The sequence below is a fragment of the Abramis brama genome (assembly GCF_963993115.1).
Source record: "Abramis brama genome assembly, chromosome: 21".
Taxonomy (NCBI): domain Eukaryota; kingdom Metazoa; phylum Chordata; class Actinopteri; order Cypriniformes; family Leuciscidae; genus Abramis; species Abramis brama.
Genome location: NC_139983.1, coordinates 13,628,454 through 13,653,738, shown reverse-complemented (window position 1 = coordinate 13,653,738; position 25,285 = coordinate 13,628,454). Strand labels below are relative to the sequence as shown.

The 25,285-nt window shown below is 36.8% G+C and overlaps 3 protein-coding genes across 6 annotated transcripts in view; 2 read left to right on the top strand and 1 right to left on the bottom strand.

Annotated features, from left to right (window-relative positions):
• The window catches only part of daam1a (dishevelled associated activator of morphogenesis 1a), a 53,557-nt gene extending 42,785 nt beyond the window's left edge, over window positions 1-10,772 (top strand). For all 4 annotated transcript variants that reach the window (XM_084097347.1, XM_084097345.1, XM_084097348.1 and 1 more), the window contains 9 exons: window positions 925-1,009; window positions 1,867-1,973; window positions 3,086-3,174; window positions 3,814-3,982; window positions 4,071-4,178; window positions 5,653-5,713; window positions 6,045-6,176; window positions 8,276-8,446; window positions 9,414-10,772. In XM_084097347.1, coding sequence (XP_083953473.1) covers window positions 925-1,009; window positions 1,867-1,973; window positions 3,086-3,174; window positions 3,814-3,982; window positions 4,071-4,178; window positions 5,653-5,713; window positions 6,045-6,176; window positions 8,276-8,446; window positions 9,414-9,623 — 1,132 coding nt within the window. In that variant the 3' untranslated portion in view covers window positions 9,624-10,772. The remainder of the gene's footprint in view (window positions 1-924; window positions 1,010-1,866; window positions 1,974-3,085; window positions 3,175-3,813; window positions 3,983-4,070; window positions 4,179-5,652; window positions 5,714-6,044; window positions 6,177-8,275; window positions 8,447-9,413) is intronic.
• Window positions 10,773-11,643: 871 nt separating this feature from the next.
• gpr135 (G protein-coupled receptor 135) lies at window positions 11,644-16,189 on the bottom strand. Its single transcript, XM_084097350.1, has one exon. The coding sequence runs from the start codon at window positions 16,006-16,008 to the stop codon at window positions 14,677-14,679; it is 1,332 nt and encodes a 443-aa protein (XP_083953476.1). The 5' UTR covers window positions 16,009-16,189; the 3' UTR covers window positions 11,644-14,676.
• A 2,510-nt stretch (window positions 16,190-18,699) lies between these two features.
• Window positions 18,700-25,134, top strand: jkamp (jnk1/mapk8 associated membrane protein). The gene is made up of 7 exons (XM_084097344.1): window positions 18,700-18,833; window positions 19,005-19,084; window positions 20,464-20,618; window positions 20,769-20,975; window positions 23,530-23,711; window positions 23,815-23,891; window positions 23,996-25,134. Exons 1-7 carry the CDS (start codon window positions 18,830-18,832, stop codon window positions 24,212-24,214), a joined length of 924 nt encoding a protein of 307 aa, XP_083953470.1. The 5' UTR covers window positions 18,700-18,829; the 3' UTR covers window positions 24,215-25,134.
• Window positions 25,135-25,285: the final 151 nt, after the last annotated feature.

The window sequence follows — 25,285 nt, the reverse complement described above, 5'->3', positions numbered from 1 at the left end:
CGGTTTTTGTGGCTGTTCAAACACATTCGACCACTTGAGCATCTACAATACGAAAGCAATCTGGTTGAACGCAGTTTCGACTTTTGACCACCTCTGGAAGTGGTCAAAAGTGGACTAGCTCAAAACGTTTTAGACCCCGTTTACACCTGTATTTAGCGTCATCCACTTGTGATCCGATTGACCAAAAAGCATATTAAAGGCCCACTGAAGTGCCTTGGAACGCACAGCTTTGTATGATGTGTTGCCGTAATTTCCACTGAAACAGGAAGCTAAGGTGGGACATATTGAATGGCTCCTCCCCCTTTTCAAATAGCCAATAGCATTTAGTTTACCTCACAGACTAGAAGTCGCACTTGACAGCACCATGGAAGCAAATCTGAGCGCTGATGAAACGTTGGATTCAATAGTAGAGGTGTGAATAAATTCTAGCCATTTCATTCTTAACCAACGTACAGTTGGAAAACAAAATAAAACTCGAGCGTTTGAGCAACCGAACACACATCTCCAACCCATATTGCTCCGTGATGTGTCAACGGCTGCTTTGGCCAGGTGGTATTTATAGCATGGGGGGGTGGGACGCTTTAGATTCTAGAGAGCATTTGATTGGACAGAAGATGTGATGAGAAGCTGAAGTCCGCGGTGATGTCATAAAAATCCATGATCCATTTTAGCGGAAGTGAGAGACTAAGTTTTGAATGCTTATATCTCCTAAATGTAAATGTTGTCATTGTTTTGGAACACACCAGCTTATTCATTACCGTAAGGCTAACATATTCATACTAACATTTTGATTTCAGGGGGCCTTTAATGCAGGTGTTAACAGGGCCTCAGAGATTATTTTTTTTTTGTGATATAGAAATATGACTGATATTACTTCAATCAAGAAGGTCACACCAGTGATTTACTTAAATCTTTTTCTTGCAGGTTAAAACTCTCCAACGAGGAGATCAAGAGAGCCATACTGACCATGGATGAGCAGGAAGACCTACCTAAGGATATGTTGGAGCAGGTGAGATGCATCGCCACATACTCCATCAATTAGCTCACACTTTACCTCGTAATTCCACATGGCTTCTGTCCAAAACAAACCTGTTTTACTGCAGTGGATTGACGTCAAACATTTCAGAACTGTGATTAGCTGATACAGCGTCTGCACAGGCGGGGAGTTTAATTACATAACCCCGGCAGTCCAAGCCAGCATGTAATTATTGTTTTGCCTCATTTTTTTTTTTGGCAAGACACCATATCGTCCGTGCATTTTTGTCATTCTGAATGACGGGGAAATTTGTTGTAGTTGGTAAAAATATAAACCATACTGAAGCCTTTCCACATGCCTGAATTCAATCTGTTGTGTATATCCTGCTAGTGGAGGCTCAAATCAAGCACATTTATAGTTCAATTAAAACCCGTTCAAGCCATGTAGCCATTTTGGTAATAAAATGCAGCTTTGTATACAGTACCTAACCCTGTTTAACCTTTAAATCAAATCACCAAATAAGAGCAGCAAGTAAATAGTTGTAACATTTTCCAAATGGACTTGAAAAGCAATATAATGGCAATCAGGTTTTATAAGTCCTCTGATTGCTTGTTGTTTTAATCTGAACAGTAATCAAACAGTTATTGTAGTGTGACGGGAATGCATGTTCACATAATGTATATGTGTTTGATAGGGCCACATTGCATTAAAGCACTTAAAAAGACTATAATATACTAAATTGTAATTTTTTTTAATGCTTTATCTTTACATTTTATTTCATGAATAAACAGGCTTTTTTGCTACTGTATCTTTAAGACTTCTCTTTCAAAACGACCTCTGATTGGTTGGCCCAATTTAGTCATTATAATTCTTTCCCTCCTTCCCTGCAGCTGTTGAAGTTTGTGCCAGAAAAGAGTGACGTGGACCTTCTGGAGGAACACAAACATGAGTTGGAGCGGATGGCGAAAGCAGACCGCTTCCTCTATGAGATGAGCAGGTAACGGTCAATTTAGGTCACTTAGTTTAGGGTATAATAAATAATGTTCATCAGACTGGACAGAGTTGTCAAAACACAATATCTCTTAAATGGTGCTGCCGCACAACAGCTACAGGTGATGTAGAGGTCAGTATGTGGAAAATAAACTCTTTTACAGGATGACGTTCTTATCTTGGTCTGTCTAGTCTCTCGCTATAATGATCTTTGACTTCAGTTACCAAATGCAGTTTCCCTCAATTTGGCAGTCCGAAATTGTCTGGAAACATGTCGTCATTTTTATGACATTGTGCGGTTCTTAATATAATTAATTTCTGTGGAATGTCAGCCAACAAAGATATAAATATAAAAGCAATGAAGAATGGGCGGCTCCATCAATTAATAAAATATAAACAAGTTGCAGGTGTTACTTTTTGGACATTTTTTTTATTATTATTTTAATATGGGAAACCGAACCCGTGTCTCACGAACAGGCGTGCTTCAGCAGAACAATGAAAAACCACAGAAGAATATTTGGCTGTTAATGTTACAGACGTTTTGTAGCAATGCATTATGGGTACACCTCTTGTAAAAAAAAAAAAGTTTTTTTTTTACAGTCAGTTTTTAAGATCTATTATTCTATTCTAGTATGCATTTATTTTTATATGTCATATACACTACCAATCAAAAAGTTTGTACACATTTATTCTTTGACTATTTTCCACATTTAGAATAACATTAAAGTCATCCAAACTGTTAAACAAGTGTTACACACAAATGTTAAACAAATCAAAACTTATATTTTATCAGTTTAGCAGTAGAAATTCAAACATAGACTAACTAATGTTGACATAAGCATCAAGAGGTTTTCGTTGGACACGTGTTCTTTAAAATAAGTAATAAAAAATGGGAAATAATGCCAATGTTAATGTTAAATCAATGAATCAAAACTTATATTTGATGAATTTAGATTTAAACAAGTGTGTCTACATTTAAAAGTAGACAATTTATAATTGTCACCAAAACTAATTTCAAGCATTAAACCCCTCATTTTTTTAAGAGGATAAAATCTGGTAGTGTAAATGAGATATCAAATATTTATGTTGTTTTGTTTCAATTCTTCTTTTAAACTGCAGAATCAACCACTACCAGCAAAGACTGCAGTCTCTTTACTTCAAAAAGAAGTTTACAGAAAGAATAGCAGAAATCAAGCCGAAAGTGGAAGGTAAATTCTGATACCTCTATCAATCATATGTGTTCTATGGTTATGTTCTATACTAGACTTATCAATCATATGTGTTCTATGGTTATGTTCTATACTAGACTTATCAATCATATGTGTTCTATGGTTATGTTCTATACTAGACTTATCAATTATATGTGTTCTATGGTTATGTTCTATACTAGACTTATCAATCATATGTGTTCTATGGTTATGTTCTATACTAGACTTATCAATCATATGTGTTCTATGGTTATGTTCTATACTAGACTTATCAATCATATGTGTTCTATGGTTATGTTCTATACTAGACTTATCAATTATATGTGTTCTATGGTTATGTTCTATACTAGACTTATCAATCATATGTGTTCAGTGGTTATGTTCTATATTAGACTTATCAATCATATGTGTTCTATGGTTATGTTCTATACTAGACTTATCAATTATATGTGTTCTATGGTTATGTTCTATACTAGACTTATCAATCATATGTGTTCAGTGGTTATGTTCTATACTAGACTGATCAATCATATGTGTTCTATGGTTATGTTTTATACTAGACTTGTGTGAAATAAAGCATACAAACACCTTGTAGGTTATGTAAGGTGTATTGTTAAAAATGCTATTTGCCTCCCACAGCTCTCAATAAAGCATCTAAGGAGATTCTTCAGAGCAGGAATCTTCGACAGCTTCTGGAGGTGGTGCTGGCCTTCGGGAACTACATGAACAAAGGCCAGAGGGGCAATGCCTATGGCTTCAAAGTGTCCTCTCTCAATAAGATCGCTGACACCAAGTCCAGCATCGACAAGTAAGACAGCGCTTCGGTTTGTGCAAGTACTGCATATTAAACTCCAACCAGCCATGCACTTACACAAGCTGTGTGCGTTTCTCAATAGAAACATCAGTCTTCTGCACTACCTGATTACCATTCTTGAGCAGAAGTACCCTAAAGTCAGCCTGATTCATGAGGATCTGCACAACGTTCCAGAAGCGGCCAAAGTCCAGTAAGCACTAAAACAATCAAGTCTCACTATTGCACCCACTTAAGTGGTTTTAAAGAGTTTATGTAATGAAATGGGAATGTAGGAAGATGCTTAGGATACGGCTAAGTAGGATCAACGCCATTGTTAGTCCAGGAACAACATTTTAAAAATATATTCCGGGTTTATTACAAGTTAAGCTTAATCGCCAGCACTTTGTGGCACAACGTTGATTACCACAAAAAATATTTTCCACTTGTCCTTTATTTTCATTACACAAAGAAAAATTCTGGCTTACAGTGAGACACTTAAAATGGAAGTGAATGCAATCTGTAAATGTTAAAATACTCTATGCCTCAATAGTACAGCAATAATTCATAATCAATATGCATATTAAAATGATTTTAGTTTGAAAAATTTAATTACTGACCTTTTATGTGAAAAGTTATATCAAATTTATTACTGTGACAATGCAATGCCATAAACCCTAAAATTATTTAAGCAGCTTCAAAGCTCAAATAATAAGTTTTTTAAAAGAATAATTAATGTAAGTGCTTTTAAATCCTCTAAAAAATAATTGCCTCTCTGTTACATCAATTTAATTTATTTTAAAGAAAATGAGGGATAGGTTGAAATTATTTTTAAGGTAATCAACATTATGCCACAAATGCTTTTAACTGTTTGGGGTCAGTAAGATATTTTAAGTTTTTTGTTTTTTTTCCTAAAAATTCCTTCAGCCAGGATGCATTAAATTGATCAAAGTGACAGTTAAGACATGTATAATGTTACAAAATATTTCTATTTCAAAGAAATGCTGTTCTTTTGAACTTTCTATTCATCATGAAAAACAACATCACAATTGATTTCATCATTGATAATAATAATAATTAATATTTCTTGAGCAGCAAATCAGCATATCAGAATTTCTGAAGGATCATGTGATCTGAAGACTGGAGTAATGCTGCAGAAAATTCAGCTTTGCCATCACAGGAATAAATTCCATTTTAAAATATTATAATTAGTTATTTTTAATTATTACAGTATTTCACAATATTACTGTTTTTACTGTATTTTTGTTCAAATAAATGTGGCCTTGCTAAACACAAAAGACTTTGAAAACATTTAAAAAATCCTACCAACCCTTGAAACGACTTAGTTCTACTTACTGAATAGTAGTGTGTATTAAACCCCAAATATTGCTTTAACAACCAATCAGATGTTAGGGATAAGGCATGAACAGTATCAGCCTATCATTGCACTCTGATTTTGGGGTAGATTATAGTTCGGGATAGGGTTAGCACTTTGTTAGACCAACAAAAGTTGTTGATCCAGGAACATTTCCTATTTGGCAAAACCATAGTCACTGTGTGAAAATAATGTTTGATGTGATTCATTCCTCAGCCGTTCGAAATGAGATTAAAGGGTCTGCAAATTGTCCAGTGAAACATTATCTCTCATTATCTCCCTCTCCAACTTATTTTTCTTCCTTTTTTCCCAGCATGACTGAACTGGAGAAAGACATTAACAATATGCGCACTGGCTTAAAAAGCGTGGAGACGGTGAGCGACATTCTCTCGTTTTGTCTACAATTACAGTAAGCTCTAGAGCATATGAGGTCATCCAGTGTAGCAAATGTATCTATTTATACACAGCCGTGCGATACAATTGGCTAAAACATTATTTATGGTTTAAACACTTGAAACTAGAACTTTGGAGGTTTGAAGGCCCTTGCTAGATTGCTAAGGTGTTTTGAGTGATCACTAATGGCTGTGTATTTGGGATGAATTGGCATTTTGCTCTAAATTTAATGTACTTTTTCTATTCTTTAAGTCATGGCCTTACTTGTGTCCATTCCTTCATCTTGATAGCAATCTCTCTCTTTCTCAACAGGAGCTGGAGTACCAGAGGGGTCAGCCTCAGATCCACGGCGACAAGTTTGTGTCTGTTGTGAGTCAGTTCATCACTGTTGCTGGTTTCAGTTTCTCTGAAGTGGAAGACTCTCTTCAGGATGCCAAGGAATTGGTAAGATCGAAAGCACACCACAGTTCACTGAACCTAAGGAGATAATAGATGTTAAAGGTTTATGAGGTTTGAACACAGCAAGGCCTGTCACTCTATCCGGCCGCTTAAATGTGAAAGCTCATAAAGTCGCTCCGCTGCAGCTTTGAAGTCGATGTTAAATGTCTGAAATGACAGATTTTTCTGGCACACATAACTCAGACTTGTAGAAGTTAAATCACTGTTTTCATTGGAGTTTATCGGGCTTCTGACCGTCTGTGTGGACATTGGAACCGCTGGAAACATGGGCCGTAATCTTTAACTGCTATAGGCTGAAGATCAGTTTCAAAGGCGGGTTGGTTCAGTCTGATCGTGCTCATGAAGCTGCACATGGATTTGATGCTATTGCAGCTGTCCACTGCTTTTCTAAAGGGTTGGCAAAGGGACACATGAAGGTTTGATCTTAGCGAGAAGTTGAGGATCTACTTCCTCCATATCTGGATACCTGTCTCAAATTTCATTACATTCATATACTACTATTCAAAAGTTAGTTGTTTTTTTTTAAAGAAAAGTAATACTTTTATTCAACAAGGATGCATTAAATTGATCAAAAATGACAGTAAAGACACTATATAAAGAATTTTATTTCTTTCTATCATCAAAGAATTACATAAAAAAAATGTTTTTATCACAATTCCCACAAGAATTTAAAGCAGCACAGCTGTTTTCAACATTTATAATAATAAATGTTTCTTGAGCATCATATCAGAATGATTTCTGAAGGATCATGTGACACTAAAGACTGGAGGTAATGATGCTGAAAATTCAGCTTTGCCATCACAGGGATAATTAACATTTTAAAATATATAAAAATTATAAGGTGTTTGAAAAATATTTCAAATTGTAATAATATTTCACAATATTACTGTTTTTAAACAAATAAATGCAACATGAACATAGGAGACATCGTTCGTTCAAAAACATTAAAAAACCTTAGGCCATGTGTCCACCAAAGCGTTTTTTCACGCGGCTGGTGTGTTTTTTCAATTGTTTTCAATGGGAGCGCCGCGTTTTTAAAACGCCGTGAGCGTCGCTCGGCGTTTTTTACAGGTCGCCGAGAGTTGAAGAATGTTCAACTTTGGGTAAAACGCAGCGCTCATCACTGTCACTTTTTACCCAACCATCCAATCACAGTGGAGGAGGGGCGGGACTAATACCACACCGACCAACCGCCACATTCTGCTTGTACAACGTCAACAGATGACAACAACAAGCATAATAACGGAACAAAATAATTTAAAACAAGAGCCAGAAAAAATACATTACATTGTATCGACATTGTTATGCAGAATCAACACAGAAACAAAATATGTGTGAAATGAGATACTAGTAACAATCTCACGGATATTCCGTATCATAACAAGCAAAGTGTCTCAACTGAAAAAAAACCGCAACGCTGCCAAAACGCTCTCAAGCGCCCATAGACAGGCGTTTTCAGCAGAGCGCATAGCGGTGGACCTTTGGTGGACACACGGCTTTATCGACCCCTTTTGAACGTGTGTATGTTTTTGAAAGAAGGCTACTCAAGCCTGCATTTATTTGAACAAAAACAGTAATATTGTACAATATTATTACAATTTAAAATAATAGTTTTCTATTTTAATATACTTTAGTATACTAATATACTTAATTTAATTTAATTTAATTTAATTTAATTTAATTTAATTTAATTTAATTTAATTTAATTTAATTTAATATTTTCAGCATCATTACTCCTGTCTTCAGTGTCACATGATCCTTCAGAAATAAAAAAAATAAAAAATTCAAATAGCAAAAAGTTATTTTAAATTGTAATGAACACAATATTACAGTTTTTAGTGTATATTTGATCAAATAAATGCAACATGAACATAAAAGACTGTTCAAAAATATTTAAAATCTTACCGACCCCAAACTTTTAAACAGTAGTGTATATGGGAAGGAGATCACTAGTTCATTCTAGCGGCCTGGACCTGATCGATTTATTTTTTATTAGTTCAAGTGCCAAAGAATCCCGTGAATATAATGATTATATGACATGAAGAATCACCCTCCTTAATGTCCTTGTCTTTCATTCTACACAGTTTGAGAAGGCCGTGAAGCACTTTGGGGAGGACGTCACACGCATGCAGCCCGATGAGTTCTTTGGCATCTTCGATCAGTTCTTACAGGCCTTCAGTGAAGCTAAACAGGACAATGAGAACATGCAACGACGCAAGGAGGAAGAGGAGCGCAGAGCACGCATGGAGGCGCAGGTAACGTGTCCCTCTCAGACACATGTACACGCATCCCCTTTGCAAGGCCCTCTTAAAAGTGTTGGACTAACACTCACATCATTTTATACACAAATAAACAAATTGTTTCCCCTTTCTAAGTAAAAAAATAAACAATTATGAGTATGTTCAGAATGGCATACTACCCTTACAAAAGTTTGGAAACATTACTATTTTTAATGTTTTTGAAAAAAGTCTCTTATGCACAGCTAGCCTGCATTTATTTGATCAAAAATACAGAAAATACAGTAATATTGTGAAATATTATTACAATTTAAAATAATGGTTTTCTATTTGAAAATACTTTAAAATATAATTTATTTCTGTGATGCAAAGCTGAATTTTCAGCATCATTACTCCAGTCTTCAGTGTCACATGATCCTTCAGAAATCATAATAATATGATGATTTGCTACTCAAGAAACATTATCATCAATGCATTATAAATGTCTTCACTGTCACTTTAGTGCAAAAGTATTTAAAAAAAATTAACAGAAGTTTACTTTAGTCAGGATGCACCAGCTTACTTGATTTTTGGGGAACTAATGATTTCACTTGTAGCCACAATCAATACTTGTCATTACTTGTCTGTGTAAGACGGTCGTTTTTAGTCATTGTGTCAGGTTCGAAATAGAGTTTATCTCCAAAAATAAAATGCATCTCAAGAGCTTTTTTAAGAACAAGAACATGTCATATGTAATGTAAATCCTAAAACCAGCAAACTGAGAATTAATCAAAATAAAGACATGGGACAGACAGAGGGAAGGGGGTTATGAAGAATATGTCCCTAATTAACTAAAAAATAGTATGCTGCCTATAGTATACCCTGTGTAGTATACTATTCTATTAAGCACTATTTCATTAAGCAAACTAACCACCTCCACGATGACAGATATTAAGACAAAAGGAAAACTTTCAGTCGTGATTAATGGAAATATGTCTGTGAACAGCTCAAGGAACAGCGTGAGAAGGAAAGAAAATCCAGAAAGGCCAAAGAGAACTGCGAGGAGGATGGAGAATTCGACGACCTGGTGTCTGCACTCCGATCCGGGGAGGTGTTCGACAAAGACCTATCAAAGATGAAGCACAACCGTAAACGTCCCGTCAAACAGAGCGCAGAGAGCAGCAGAGAGAGGCCCATCACCAAACTCAACTTCTGAGGAGCGCTGCCTCCTGCTGGTAGAGCTGAGACATTACACCCGTGTGCACAACGCTCTACCACTGTTTATTATCCAGGCCCCATTCGTGCCGACTGCCAAAATACTTCTGGAAGATTTATAGAGGCTTTTCTAAACATGTAAATCAGTTGACAGTGTTTGTGTTGAAGATGACTGGAGTTGTGCACCATAGTTCTCCCCAGGGAAAGAACGAACAGAAAGGGCTACATGCTTTTTAAACCATCACAAAAAAAAAATGTACACCCATTTTCATAGTTTTGATTCCCTGACAACCAGAAACCCTGTTTATTTCTGTCAGCTCAGATGCTGCATATGTTTTTGTTGAATTTTTTGGTAGTGTTCAACCAGGACTATCAAAAAACAGGCCTTGTTTTGCAATACGTGGTGTGGTAAACACTAAAAGTCAGTGTTTTTGGAAGCAAAAGTGATTTTTGCCAAATCAAGGGATTTGAATGATAAAACCAGTGATACTTGTATGATGTGATTGGCCTGTTTTAATAAGTATTTTCATTAACTCAAGCACAAGTGATTGTTTGGTAAAAAACTAAAAACTGTCCATTCCAGACCTGTTAAAGCACAATGCACAACTTTAGAGAAAACGACCTCTTGTATAAAATTTCATTGAAATTAAAGTGTTTATTATAATCTACCGATGCCATGTATTACATGTACTGACAGGAATTATAGTGGAAATATGCTGAGGTCAAACTTTGATTGCAAATATATTGTATAGAGAAAACGACATGCACAATATACTTTTTTTTTTGCGGTTACCAAAAAGAACATTCATTTAAAAGAGCTGTGGATGCAAAACCTGCCTCTTAAGCAAACCAAACTGTCTGCCGTGCATGTATATTCTTGTAATTTCTTGTTTGTGTTTAAGGTTGTATATATGTACATATACCCATTGTTAACTCTTCTGACCAAGGCTTTTTCTTAGTCCTTGACACAATTTTGTGCTAATAATTTTTCCTGTTGATCAGATGCCATTAAATCTTTTTCACTAATATTTCTTTGTAATACTTTGTAATAGTTTCCTTTGTTGGCAGGATTGTTTCATTTTCTTTATTTATAGAATCCATTTGGATGTAAGATATGTAATCAATAAACAAAACCCTGAGGGTCATTCCATCGGTGTATGACTGTTGATTTGCAATCTGAATTCATTCTTGAACTGCAACAAGATTTAAGTGAAAATGAATTAAATAAATAAGCGTCAAAGAGTGATCTATAAAGAGTAATCAAACACAGTCATTACTTCAAGGAAGAAAGAATGGATAAAACTAATTCAAACTTTATTTCAGGCAGACTGCTTTCAAAGATATATGGCAATGTTTAATAGCTAAAGCGTCTATGATATTTAAAAAAATAATAAATTGAGTATTTAAAATGATAATGCATCTCTTTGCTGTTAATTTAATATGATGATTTATGACTGCTAACACCATCTCAAAAATACATCCATTTCAAGGAAGGTTTTACATATAAAAGACCCTGCAGTGCTTTTGTAAGATTGGATTCTCAACACAATATACCTCTCTAAATCTCTAAGACGGGTCTTACATTGACATAAATCCTGATAAATGTTTGAAGAAAAAGTCAGATTTTCATAAAGTAAAAAAAGATTTAGAAGCACTGATATATAGAAACATGAATGCTGGTTTAACCCCTCACATCAAACTAATAAATGGCAGTCTGATGCTATAGTCATATATAATACATTTGTAAAATTCATAATTTGATAAACTCATGCTCCAACGTGACAGACTGAAACAATGGAAATTGTTTCAAATATTTAAGAACTGATATTAATGCATTCTGTGTTCTGTAAACCATGCTACATTCAACATTTAAGGCAGTTTTTTGTTTATACAGGTTTGATGTTGATCTTCCAAAATGGCATACTTCAGAAAAGATTTAATCTACTTTTTCTGTCAAAAAATACTGATTTTTTGACAGTAATATATGCTTTTTTTTTTTCTTTTTTTTTTTTTTACAGAAGGAAATTATATCCCATCCCATTTTATTTGTCTATAAATGCAGTGTGATTTAGACTACATTTTTACTACATTATATAAGGTACAGTCATGGTTCTGGATGTCACAGCATGTTTTGGAAATGTATGTGTAAAAGGTGTGTATAAACAAGCAAAGAAATATATTTCACAATGATGAAATGAAAATGTTATAGCCCTATTTCTTAAAGACCATGTCAATATGACTGATCGGTTAGTTAGTTACAAAACTCTCAACTCTTTTAAGGCTGTTGAAGGGGCTATATAAGAATTTTCACGTGTTAATCGTTTATTATTGCCAATGTGTGAACAGCTTATAACGAAATGTAAAAAACGAGACGTTCTCCTACTTCCTAGATTGTCTATGAAAGCCTGTGTGGACTGATTTTTACGTGAATGACTCGGGACGTTTTTGCCGGCAAATCAAAAGAATGTGACGTTTCACGTGTTCGTTCAGATATGACGTCGCATTGTGGGCCAAACGGCCGTTAGCTGGTTCCCTCGACAAAAACCCAATAGGATTTTCCCATAGGCTTGGATTATCGCTAAAAACAAGCTCTGTGATCAACAAAAGTTTATGATACTTGCATGTTTTGTCCATCAAGATAATTATCACAGATGAACACAACAACTATGAATTTTGAAGCCTAAATGCAGTCGCCAGAAGTAAAAAGCTAAAGGTAGGCTATAAACGAACTACACCACGGTCCCACAAATTCAACGTCACCTTCATTAAGCTTCCGACAACTCTTTCAGTTTTTATCTAAAAAACTATTTCCCAGAAAGGTTGAGTCAGGTAAACTCGGACTGAGTTTACCTGTTCGGCGTGATGACGTTAAAAATGCAGAAAAAGCGTGTGTGTCATACAAAGAAAATGGATTTATTCAGACTATGGTCTCACATCGCCAGATCTGAATTGTCTCCATAATTTATAATCAAAGTACCATCCATAACAGTGTCATTTTAATTACCTCATCTGTCGACATGATGTCGGTGAATTGCAGAGCTTGTGCAAACCACATCGCTACGATCGGATGCTTTCTTAACTGTCATTACTTTTGCAGCACATATTTACATATTAATCTAAATATCGGGGCTTCATGTCTCTTGTAATACGTGTGCAGGAGAGCGAGGACGAGCAGTAAGATTCTGGCTGCAGTTCACTTAATGGCCACTGGTGTCGCTAATAACAAGGGTTTCTTAATTCTACATATAGCCCCTTTAATATTCCAGGTCAGCATTAACACCTCAGAGCAGATGATGAAGATGTGGTTTTAGGCTATGAGAGATTTCTGTAACCATTCGGCATTCGGTTCTTTCACAGTGTTGTAAAGCATTTGCATTAGGCTCAAGAGGGACTTTCATCTTGGCACTTCACACACACATACTACACACTATATCTGCTGATTCATTACAATAATTCAGTTATACTTGGAGAGTTTGGTTTCAAATATAGGTTGGTGGTAGCAAAAGTGTTAAAAAACACAGCGACACTTTATAATGACTTATAAGTAAATCATAAACATTATTAGAGTATATAATGCATAACAGATCTTAAATTCATGTACATTGAAATAGTCATGAAATTTATTTTTACTTATAGGCCTATTTATATTTAAAGCTGAAGAATGTAACTTTTTTTTACCACTGTGTCGCAATAAAAATTGTCCTGTTTATTTTGAGCCATCCAGTCTATACAGTGGCTGCATCTGAAATCGCATACTTTCCTAGTATATAGTAGGCGAAAAACAGTATGTGACAAAAGAAGTATGTCTGAATTCGCAGTACTCATAAAAGAGTAGGCAAAAAACACTCAGTTGACCTACTACTTCCGGTGAGATTCTGAAGTGTGCATACGATGGACACTTTACTATCCCATGAGGCCACGGGAGAAGATTTATGAATGGCAGTGAAGCGACGTAACCCTATGGACGTAACTGACACTGGTAGGTCACATGATAATGACAACATGGTAAATGTAGTGTGTCCAGATTACATTCACACTACACACATTCATACTATATAGAACATACTTTTTAGTGGTTGTGAAATAATTTAAAACAAGTACCTACTCAAGAGAGTATGCGATTTCGAACGCAGCCACCGACTCGACCAATGGCGTGAGTTGGGTGCGGGTAAGCTCCACTTTTACATTTCCACTAGGTGGCGCTAGTGACATTGAAACGACATACTTCAGCTTTTAAAAAAATAATAATAATAATTTCTGAAATCTGAAGGGAGGTAGGCTACAGGTGATATTTTCCTTGCAGCAAAATGAAATGTTGTACACATTAAAATAAATATGTACACATTTGCATAGCCAATTGCAAAATGATATACACCCTACAGAAAATATCACAAATTAAATTTTTATTTGAAGTGATTTGAATAGTGATTGTCAGCTCCTTTTGTCAAAATCTTAATTGTTTAACAAAATAGCCTATTTAGTAATACACTTTTCATGTAATAAACATGTTTTTAAGCTCTTTTAAGATAGAATGACCCATAGGAAAGAAAGACATTGACAGCATAAATATAATTCAAGGATACAATCTGATATTAAGGGTTTCTAGCTAAAATATCAAGAAACGGCCTCTGGTATATGCAAACAATGTGAATGTGATATGCAATATACAAAAAAAAAAGTTGTCTATAATGTTGCATGTTTCCACTAGTTAAAGTAAAGTTATTGCAAAAATGTATTTGTTGAATCCTTCCAAAATCCATTTCTTACAGCATAAAAATGTAGGTAATAATGTCATTGCATTAGAAAAGAAAATCAAACCAAGTGGAATCTGAGACTCCACTAATGTACAAATCCAAACTAGTTTGTGCTATATGTTTGGTTAAAATAAATTCCACATGACTTGATATTGTTATCCAATGCAATAAATGTAATTTTAGAATTTTAAGTGTGACCCAAGTAAATTTTTGGGCCCACCTGTAGCACCTCCCTTCGTTAAAGTGACAAAGTTACTTTATTTATATAAAATTACAAAGTCATCATAAAGTGTGAGCGCATTACAAACTGGTGTCAGCAGTCTCAACTTTGGGCACCGCGGGTTCAGTGATTGTATCCGGATGCGCGTCTCTGCAGAAGAACACCGCCGGGTTTTTACAGGCCCACATGGCCACATCTCCCCCATTGGCCGGGCTGGAGGAAGACAGGCGGCTGTTTGCCCCGTGCCGGCTCACGTACCGGTCCCGAATCCGGTCGGCCCGAGTCCGGACCGTATCCCTGCGCTGCGTCTGCGTGGACAGGTACGCAGCGATGTTTCTAGTCCTGTATCCCTCCTCTCTGCTCCGGCCCAACAGCATGGATATATTCGGGTTCCTTATGGCATAAATCAACGGGTTGATGGCACCGTTAGCCCACGCCATCCAAATGGCCAAAGTATCCATAGCGGGGTTGAAAGAGTATCTCCCGAGCGCGGTGATGATGCCCATCAGACAGTAAGGGCCCCAGCAGAAGATGCTGAACACGATCATGATGAGCACGGTGGTGGCGGTGCGCATCTCGCTGTAGAAGCGCAACAGGTGCGCGTAAGTGGTCACCGGCCGCACCCTGATCTCCGACAGCCGGACGGTTTTACAGATGTTATAGTGGCAGAAGCACATGAGGGCGAAGGGAAGCAGGTAACACACTACTATTAAAGCGATACTGTAGGTGGTGCCCATCCTGGAGGTGCCCGAGTGGAACACATACATGCAATGGTAAAAGCCCTGTTTGTGCACCACCAAGCGCCCGGAAGTCTCCATAAGCAGGTACCAAGGAAACGAGAAGAGCACAGCGGAGAACCAAACGGCCACCAGGAGCTGGATCGCTCTCCTCCGGCCGATTTTGGCTTGCGGCTGCCTGACGATAGCGTAATACCTGTCGAATGAGATGAGAGTCATGGTCAAGGTAGAGATAATGCCGAAGCAGGTGTTAAAGAACCCGTTGGCGATGCAGAAGGGCTCCCCAAACATCCAACTGCCATCCTTGCTGAAGAGCATCATGAAGGAGAAGGGTAAACAAAGAACGGCCGTGAGAAAATCAGAGAGGGAGAGGGACATGATGAAAGCGTTAGTGACCGTTCTCAACTGCCTGTGTTTGATTATAACCACCACGACCGCTGAATTACCCAGACTGGACAGTAAGAAGATGGCCAGGAGGAGCAGCGCCTGCGCGGCCACCGCGATGCCCTGGAGAACCGAGTTCCCTTCCGAACTCCACACTGGGGGGTTGCGGGTCATCTCGCCCCCGGCTGTATAGTTGCTGTTTACAACGGGTTTGATGCTCACAATCTCTAAAATGAAGCCCGAACCTGACATGCTGTCCACGGTCGTGTTGCTGATGCCGGGGAGATCCATTGGACACGGTTAGGGCGCATCCACAGGGTGGAAGAGAATTCATCCCTTGTCAGTATCTCCCGTGTCCGTATCACAGTAAAATGAGTATGCGTTACGATATCACGGATGGTCCCTATGTAGTTCTTTGATGCCATACACTGTGCTTGGAGTAAATAATGCTACCCCGTGCCCTCCCCTGTTACAGACTGAGCTGACAATACCGCTCTCTTGCTGTTAATGCGAGACGAAACGCCGTTATTCCGCTAGGGGGCGCTGGGAGGCCCAGAAAGCCAATTCACCATTGAGACGCATTCAGATTTTACGACAGTTTGTGTTTCACTGGAAACATGTTTGCTCTAAAGTTTATCATCTTTTTTAAGCAATTTGATTCAATGGATTGATATCGGAAATGGACACGGTTATCGCTAGTATCAATGTCTATGAAATTAATTTTAAAATACTTAACCGAATGTCCACCAGCATCTGTGATTGGTCAATTCTGACAAGCGCTGAGAAAAGTAACAGACACCGCTGATAAAGCATCGTTTGCTCTACATGTCAACTTGATTGAATTTGTCAGTTGAATCAAAATACTCATTGTCAGACGAATTAGGATTAATTTACTTGCATACCAGTCTACGACTACTGATTATGTCTTATAAACAAAAACAGCAGTACGCGTCCTAGAACATATTCAGTAAATTGTGACACGGTGAAACTTGAATAACCAACGAATAAAAAAGGTGTTTTATTTTTTTCTGTCTCGTTGTACCTGACAAACGCCAGCCCATTTTTAGACGCCGTTTCATTGTAATCGCCGCTCTACATGCTTGTTTTATTTCTAGTATACAGATGCAGGGCCCTGCACCTCCCCGTGACGTTTGAAGCCGTTGCTATGACACCGGACCAGACTTTTTTTTCCAGCTGAATTACGCACTTTCTGCCTGTCTGTCTGTCCGTCTTGCATTTGGGGTGTGTTTATAAACAGCCATTGAAGATGGTTGAACCCTTTCAATATTAAAATTCTATAATTAAATAAGTGAAAGACACAATCATTCCACTTAAAAAATACTGTTGCTCATGGTGATTAAATAATGGGAATGATGCATACAGTCAAACCGAAATTTAATCAGACACCTTCAACATTTCAAACATTATCACAGTTTATTCACTATAGTTTAGAAAATGGTAATAAAATATGTCAATAATTTAGAGTTATCGAATCAGTTGATATTTCACTGGTTTTGGCCATCCTTCTGTTAGACTGTCTCACAAATAAATGATGTTGAATAGCTGTCAGCTGTTACATTTAAGTACACAATTAAATAATAGCAATAGCAATTAAAGAAAATACACAAGCAAAATATGGTCAGGTCAAAGTGTCTGAATAATTTTTGGTCACAAATTTTTATACATTTTACTACGGAAGAGGATATAGGGCCAAGCAATAATAAAAAAATAAAACCATCTCGAGATTAAAGTCATTATAATGCGAGATTAAACTCGTTAAATTTCGAGAAAAAAAAGTCGAAATACAATCTTGAGAATAAACTCATTAAATATCGAGAATAAAGTCATTATAATGCGAGATTAAACTCGTTAAATTTCGAGAAAAAAGTCGAAATACAATCTTGAGAATAAACTCATTAAATATCGAGAATAAAGTCATTATAATGCGAGATTAAACTCGTTAAATTTCGAGAAAAAAAAGTCGAAATACAATCTTGAGAATAAACTCATTACATTTCGAGAATAAAGTCGTTGTGTTTCGAGAAAAAACTCGTTAAATTTCGAGAAAAAAGTCGAAATAATCGTGAGAATTTGGGCCAGCGCAAGTGTATTGGCGTCTTCTCAAGCGTCTCCTTCGTCGAAATTCCACACCTTGAGGATCAACACGTTTAATAATGCGTCTTATGGTATCCTGGGAATCCACGAAACCTCGATGAATCGCGCGTAGGTGAAGCCAGCGATAACCTTGAATTTGTCCACTGGTTGTCATTTCATGTTGGACAAAAGCGAGTACATCGTGCAAATTGGACTGATTTTTTCTTCTAAAAAGACCTAGCCGCTTGCAAATTCTCTTTAAAGTTCGTATGCTAATTATTATCCTGTCATAATTAGCTAAAGTTGATAGTATTTCTTTGTTGCTGAAAGAAAATCTAAAATATAGCTTGACTAAGTAAGTGATCCAACTCTGCCATGTATCGGCTATGCAATGAACACTGATCGAATGCGTTATTCTCTACATTTCATTTCGACTTTTTTTCTCGAAACACAACGACTTTATTCTCGATATTTAATGAGTTTATTCTCAAGACTGTATTTCGACTTTTTTTTCTCGAAATTGAACGAGTTTAATTTCGCATTATAATGACTTTAATCTCGAGATGGTTTTATTTTTTTTATTATTGCTTGGCCCTAATCCTCTTCCGTATTTTACTGGTCCACTGTATAAAGAATTTTGGGGTATATGTCACAGTTTACTTTATTTTGCTATCCTCACTTACATGAATGAACTATAGTGTTCTGCACCCACTAGTAAAAAAAATACCAAACATTATATCTGGTGTCTGAATAATTTTTGGTTTGTATATATCATGGATATGAATGACTGTCAAAAGCATATACACAAACACACTATCTACACATACACATTGAGCACATCTGACCAGTGAGTGGCGCTGTCAAACAATTCACCTTTTAGCACCACGTCCCACATTCACTTGAAGAAGAAGAGTGTGTTTATTCTTCCGGTTTCTGTTGCGTCGTTTAGATTGTTGCGGTTTAAAATCACTAACCAACAAACTGGGCCTATCAATAGTTTTGTAATGCTGCATATGACATGGGTATGTTAAAACGAAAAATATTTATTGCAAACAACTAATGACAATATCTTATTGGTTTTCTGTTGTTGATAGAATCGCTAGTTTACTGCCATAACAACACACTGCAAATTACATGTCTATATTTTGAATTAAAGGGTGTTTTTTAATGATGTTTCTCTGGATGTAATGCAGCTGTATCAATGAGCTCCACTTGTCCTGGGCTGTACTGTGGAAGGACCATCATAAATGAATCTATTGAAGGAGAATGTGGGGTAAGTGCATCATATTCATGTAATCGGTCTGAATAAAACACACAGATTGCCTAACTGCCTGATTACAATGGGTACTCATGCAAGAGGTCATATTGACACCACAGTTGTGTATATATGCACCCTGATGTGCATTTTACTAGTTCACACTTGTGTATTTCTGTAACACTGTATTAAGGTTTCATTTATTAACATTACTTAAAGACTCCCTTTGGTTAAAAATCAAGCTTTTAATGTTGTTTATAGGTCTATGTGGTGTTTTTAATATGCTTTAAGACAAACCATGTACAAATTCAAGTCAACACCATTGCAGAGTATTTTCTCCTTAAAACTACAGTGAACCAAAGACAGTCTCTAAAACGGTTTGAAATCGCTGGTGTTTCTGACGTCACAAACTACCTTGTAACCAATCACGTCAACGAGTGAATCTCTGAGCTGGTGTGAGTGAGTGGAGGCGGGACTAATTAGCATATTCATAGAACCGCATACTAAACGAGGCAAGGGCGTAGAGTTATATTCAAGCTATTTTAAAGCATGAAGAATTTTTTGTCCAGGAAAAAACATTTAAATATGTAATTTTGGTGATCAAAGATGGGTTTTAAGGGATAAAATGACTACTTAAGGGGACTTTAACTAAATGAGTTAACGTGCACTAACAATGAACAATACTTCTACAGTTTTTATTAAGCTTAATGTTAATTTCAACATTTACTAATACGTTACGAAATCAAAACAAAAGTTGTATCTGTAAATATTAGTTGATGCACTGTGAACCAACACAAACAAACAATAAATAATTGTATTTCTATTAACTAGTCTAGCATTAATTAACCAATATTTATAAATGCTTCAAAATATATTGCTCATTGTTACTTTGCTAGATCAGGTTTTTTAAACTGGGGTCACAAGGGAGTGACAGGGGGTCCATTGAAAAGTCTAGAGAAAAACTGTTATAAATAAATAAATAATAAAATAAAAATAAATGACTATTAGATTAAAAATAAATAATACATTAACAGTACATTCTTAATAGTGAGTAGAAAATTGTATGATAATGTATAACTTCTAACTTAATAAAAGCTATTTTTAGATGTATAATATAATTTTTTTAGTATAGAAATTGGGTGTTTATTAAAGATATTTGCCTTTTTTTACACAAGGATGATCATATCTATTGGTCCATGGGACCTAAAATATTGAAAACCTGTGTTAGATAATGCATTAGCTAATGTTAACAAATGAGACCTTTTTGGAAAGTGAAAGTGTCACCTGGTCATTCAAGAACATTTCTGCTTGTACTGATATATATGATTGCACAGTTAGTGGTGTTTTGCGGACTGTATATATTGTGTTCATAACCTTTACCGTTCTGATTTATAAAGGTGTGTCCTCGTGGCCAAAGGACAAACCTAGAGAAGATCTGCATGAGATGCACTGGCTCTCCTGAGCTGTATGACTGGCTGTACCTGGGCTTCATGGCGATGCTGCCTCTGGTCCTGCACTGGTTCTTCATTGAGTGGTATTCTGGGAAGAAAAGGTAGTTGGCAAAATTTCTTGTGCTAAACAATAGTAAGATGTATGAGGCAATATTATTGTGTGGATCTGTTTTTGTTTTGCAAAGCTATGCCTTAAACTTTGATAATGCATCTTTCCAAACTAACCGATGCTCTCCTAATGTCATCTCCAGTTCTAGTGCCCTTTTCCAGCATATCACGGCCCTGTTCGAGTGCACGGCAGCTGCCGTAGTGACTCTGCTGCTCAACGACCCCGTCGGCCAGCTGTCTATTCGTTCCTGTGAGGTTAAGATGCTTTCTGACTGGTACACCATGTTGTATAACCCCAGTCCCGACTACGTCACCACGCTGCACTGCACGCAGGAGGCTGTGTTCCCTCTGTGAGTGCCCTTTACATTTGATTTGATTTGAGGCTCCAGTTATTTCTGTTGGTTTCCAGGGGTGTAACTAGAGCTGCGTGATTCTGGATAGATTGAGAATCACAGTTTTTTTGTTTGTTTGTTTAAGACAAATTCACGATTCTGAATAGACAACTAAACAATAACATAATTTACTTGAGGTTCTGACGAAATTGCTGCAGTCTATTTAATTTTTTTTAAATTAATTTGAATTATTATTATTATTTTTAAATCAGTCTGAATTAATGATCCATTTGCAGACTTCATTTGCTTCATTACTGGATCAATCAGTGTTTTTGAACAAATCTCTTGAATGAGTGATTCAATTAAATACGCCACCTACTGGTGTATCGGTGTAATTGATACAATCTTTATTCGAAACATCAAGTTACTTTTAAGGCTGATTTATTCTATTTTGATACACTACCGTAGACATCAGTGTTTATTTCCGAAGTATTAATATTTAATATTTATTATTAAGTACTTCTGTGTAAATGTGAATTATTGTCACACAGAAATAATGATACTCTACGGCTGTTTGTGAAGCTGTTTCATTCCTATACATGACCACTGCACTCTCTGACTCCGAGGCATCGCCGTACTTGTGAACGGTTCAATAGACATGGACAAATTGTTGTCATTTAGGAATAAGATTGTGTGGGTGTTTGAATTGAGATCGCGATCTTTTAACGATTAATCGTGCAGCTCTAGGTGTAACGGTACACTCATGTCAAGATTTGGTTTGATACAATACTGATCTCATGGTACTCTCATGATACAGAGCCAAAATAGTTCAAATGTTTTTTTTCAAAGGCATGATAAACGGTTAAGAAAAAGTACAGTTCATTATGTTCGACACATATTGTTACATGTCCCTGACTGCATATATTTAAAAAGTTGTAAATATTGATTATTAAGTAATGTATTTAATTTTTTATTTATTAATAATAATTTATACATACACTCACCTAAAGGATTATTAGGAACACCTGTTCAATTTCTCATTAATGCAATTATCTAATCAACCAATCACATGGCAGTTGCTTCAATGCATTTAGGGGTGTGGTCCTGGCCAAGACAATCTCCTGAACTCCAAACTGAATGTCAGAATGGGAAAGAAAGGTGATTTAAGCAATTTTGAGCGTGGCATGGTTGTTGGTGCCAGATGGGCCGAGTATTTCACAATCTGCTCAGTTACTGGGATTTTCACGCACAACCATTTCTAGGGTTTACAAAGAATGGTGTGAAAAGGGAAAAACATCCAGTATGCGGCAGTCCTGTGGGCGAAAATGCCTTGTTGATGCTAGAGGTCAGAGGAGAATGGGCCGACTGATTCAAGCTGATAGAAGAGCAACTTTGACTGAAATAACCACTCGTTACAACCGAGGTATGCAGCAAAGCATTTGTGAAGCCACAACACGCACAACCTTGAGGCGGATGGGCTTCAACAGCAGAAGACCCCACCGGGTACCACTCATCTCCACTACAAATAGGAAAAAGGGGCTACAATTTGCACGAGCTCACCAAAATTGGACAGTTGAAGATTGGAAAAATGTTGCCTGGTCTGATGAGTCTCGATTTCTGTTGAGACATTCAGATGGTAGAGTCAGAATTTGGCGTAAACAGAATGAGAACATGGATCCATCATGCCTTGTTACCACTGTGCAGGCTGGTGGTGGTGGTGTAATGGTGTGGGGGATGTTTAAAGGGATGGCACACTTTAGGCCCCTTAGTGCCCATTGGGCATCGTTTAAATGCCACGGCCTACCTGAGCATTGTTTCTGACCATGTCCACCCCTTTATGACCACCATGTACCCATCCTCTGATGGCTACTTCCAGCAGGATAATGCACCATGTCACAAAGCTCGATTCATTTTAAATTGGTTTCTTGAACATGACAATGAGTTCACTGTACTAAAATGGCCCCCACAGTCACCAGATCTCAACCCAATAGAGCATCTTTGGGATGTGGTGGAACGGGAGCTTCATGCCCTTGATGTGCATCCCACAAATCTCCATCAACTGCAAGATGCTATCCTATCAATATGGGCCAACATTTCTAAAGAATGCTTTCAGCACCTTGTTGAATCAATGCCACGTAGAATTAAGGCAGTTCTGAAGGTGAAAGGGGGTCAAACACAGTATTAGTATGGTGTTCCTAATAATCCTTTAGGTGAGTGTAAGTAAGCACAAATGAGTGACCTTCTGTGTTTACCATATTTAGCCCCCCCCCCCTTAAAAAAATAAATAAATATATATATAATATATTCAGTCTTGATGGATATATTGGAACACAAGTGATCACAGGAGATGCATTTGATACGTGTGTTAGTACCTGGTGTAAACGGTAATGCGTCTTGCCTGACCACTTGTGATCGGATCACCGAAAATGCATGTTAATACCAGGTGGAAACGGCTTCTCCCACACTCGCTCGATTTCCGGGATATTGAATGTAATTTGAGGGCATCAGGCAGAAGCTAAAAATTATTACAACCCTATTTCTTTCTGATTCCCTGTTTTTTTTTTTTTTTCAGGTACACCATTGTGTTGATCTACTACGCCTTCTGTCTGGTTTTCATGATGCTTCTGCGGCCACTTCTGGTTAAGAAGATTGCATGTGGCTTAGGCAAGACGGATCGTTTCAAGAGCATCTACGCAGCGCTGTACTTCTTCCCCATCCTCACTGTCCTGCAGGCGGTTGGAGGAGGACTTCTTTGTGAGTGTGTTTTTGTTCTTTTTTTAATGAACATTTGAAAATGTACCTAGTTGACATTTGTGATTTTATATCTCCCTTTTATTCCTTTATATTATGTTCTCAGACTATGCATTTCCATATATTATTTTGGTGTTATCGTTGGTCACGTTGGCAGTTTACATGTCAGCTTCAGAGATACAGGTAAATATATTTATGCACTATATGTTTTTTATTTGTGTCGCAGTGCTTTTTAGTTCATGTTCTTAGACAAATATGTTAAAATATTTGTGGCTTCTCTCCTGCAGTCTTTCAAAAACCTTGTGGCTAAGAAGAAACGCCTCGTGGTTCTCTTCAGCCATTGGCTCCTCCATGCATACGGTATCATTTCCATATCCCGACTGGATAAACTGGGGCAGGATTTGCCTTTGTTGGCTCTGGTGCCCGGACCCGCTCTCTTCTACCTGCTAACGGCCAGGTTCACAGAGCCGAACAGAATTCTGTCAGAGGGTGGGAATGGACACTGATGTCACTTCCTTTGTAGGAGAATCACCTTCCCCACAAACCTGCATGTTAGAGCTGCATGCCGTGGAACAACTTTTAATTTAGTAACACCTTTGGCATGGACACCGAAAAGCCATAAACAAAACATTTAGTTATTACTCATGATATCTTGCCATAACGTTTTCTGTTACGTCTGTGAATATGCTTTTTTTGGGGGGGTTGCTAGATTGAGCGGAGATTAAATTAAATGCTTTGTAAAGAATGTTCTTTTTCTTTACTGTTTTCCTTTGAATCCTGAAAGCAAGTTTTGGAAAGTAGTCAATGTTTTTGTAAATTGATTGTAACCTAAGTATATATTATTCATTATTTGCATCTATTGTCAAGAATAGTTACAAATCAACAATATTCAGCAATGTATTTTTTGTGTGATTATATATATGAAACAGCTGGTCTGTGAATTTCTTGAGTGCCCTGAAGTAATGTTAACCATTTTCGTATGACAAACTTTCTTGTGCCAAATATAATTATATGTATTTCCGGTTTCTTTTCATGTGCGGTTAAATCATAGCTTAACACTATAAAAGGAATATCTTGACAAATCATATTTGCATGTTATGAATGTTTTGCTGCTGAATATGTAAATCTGCACACACATTGTATTGTGAGAATAATTCTATGTGGTTTTCAATGTTCTCAGACACTCATCCTCACCACTTGACTAAAGATTTTTTAAACGTATATTTATAAGTTCTACAGGTATGTGTGGAATATAACAAACTGATTAGAGACATTAATGTTTTAAACAGTTTTATTGAACATGTAATTTAATATGTAATAATGTGTTACATGTTGGTGGTGACTTACTACGTTCATGGCCATCAGATCTATGAAAATGAACATTTGTCAACCGTGTTTGACTTGTTGAATAAATTATTGTGACAGATTTTTGCATAGATGTGGTATTTTTTTAACAGTACTAACAAAGCAAGTGTTCATTTTTTCAGCTTTCAGAGTCATGGAAATTAATAACATGTAACACTAGTTAACATGAACTAACAATAAACAATACAGTTTTTTTTCATCTTAGTTGATGT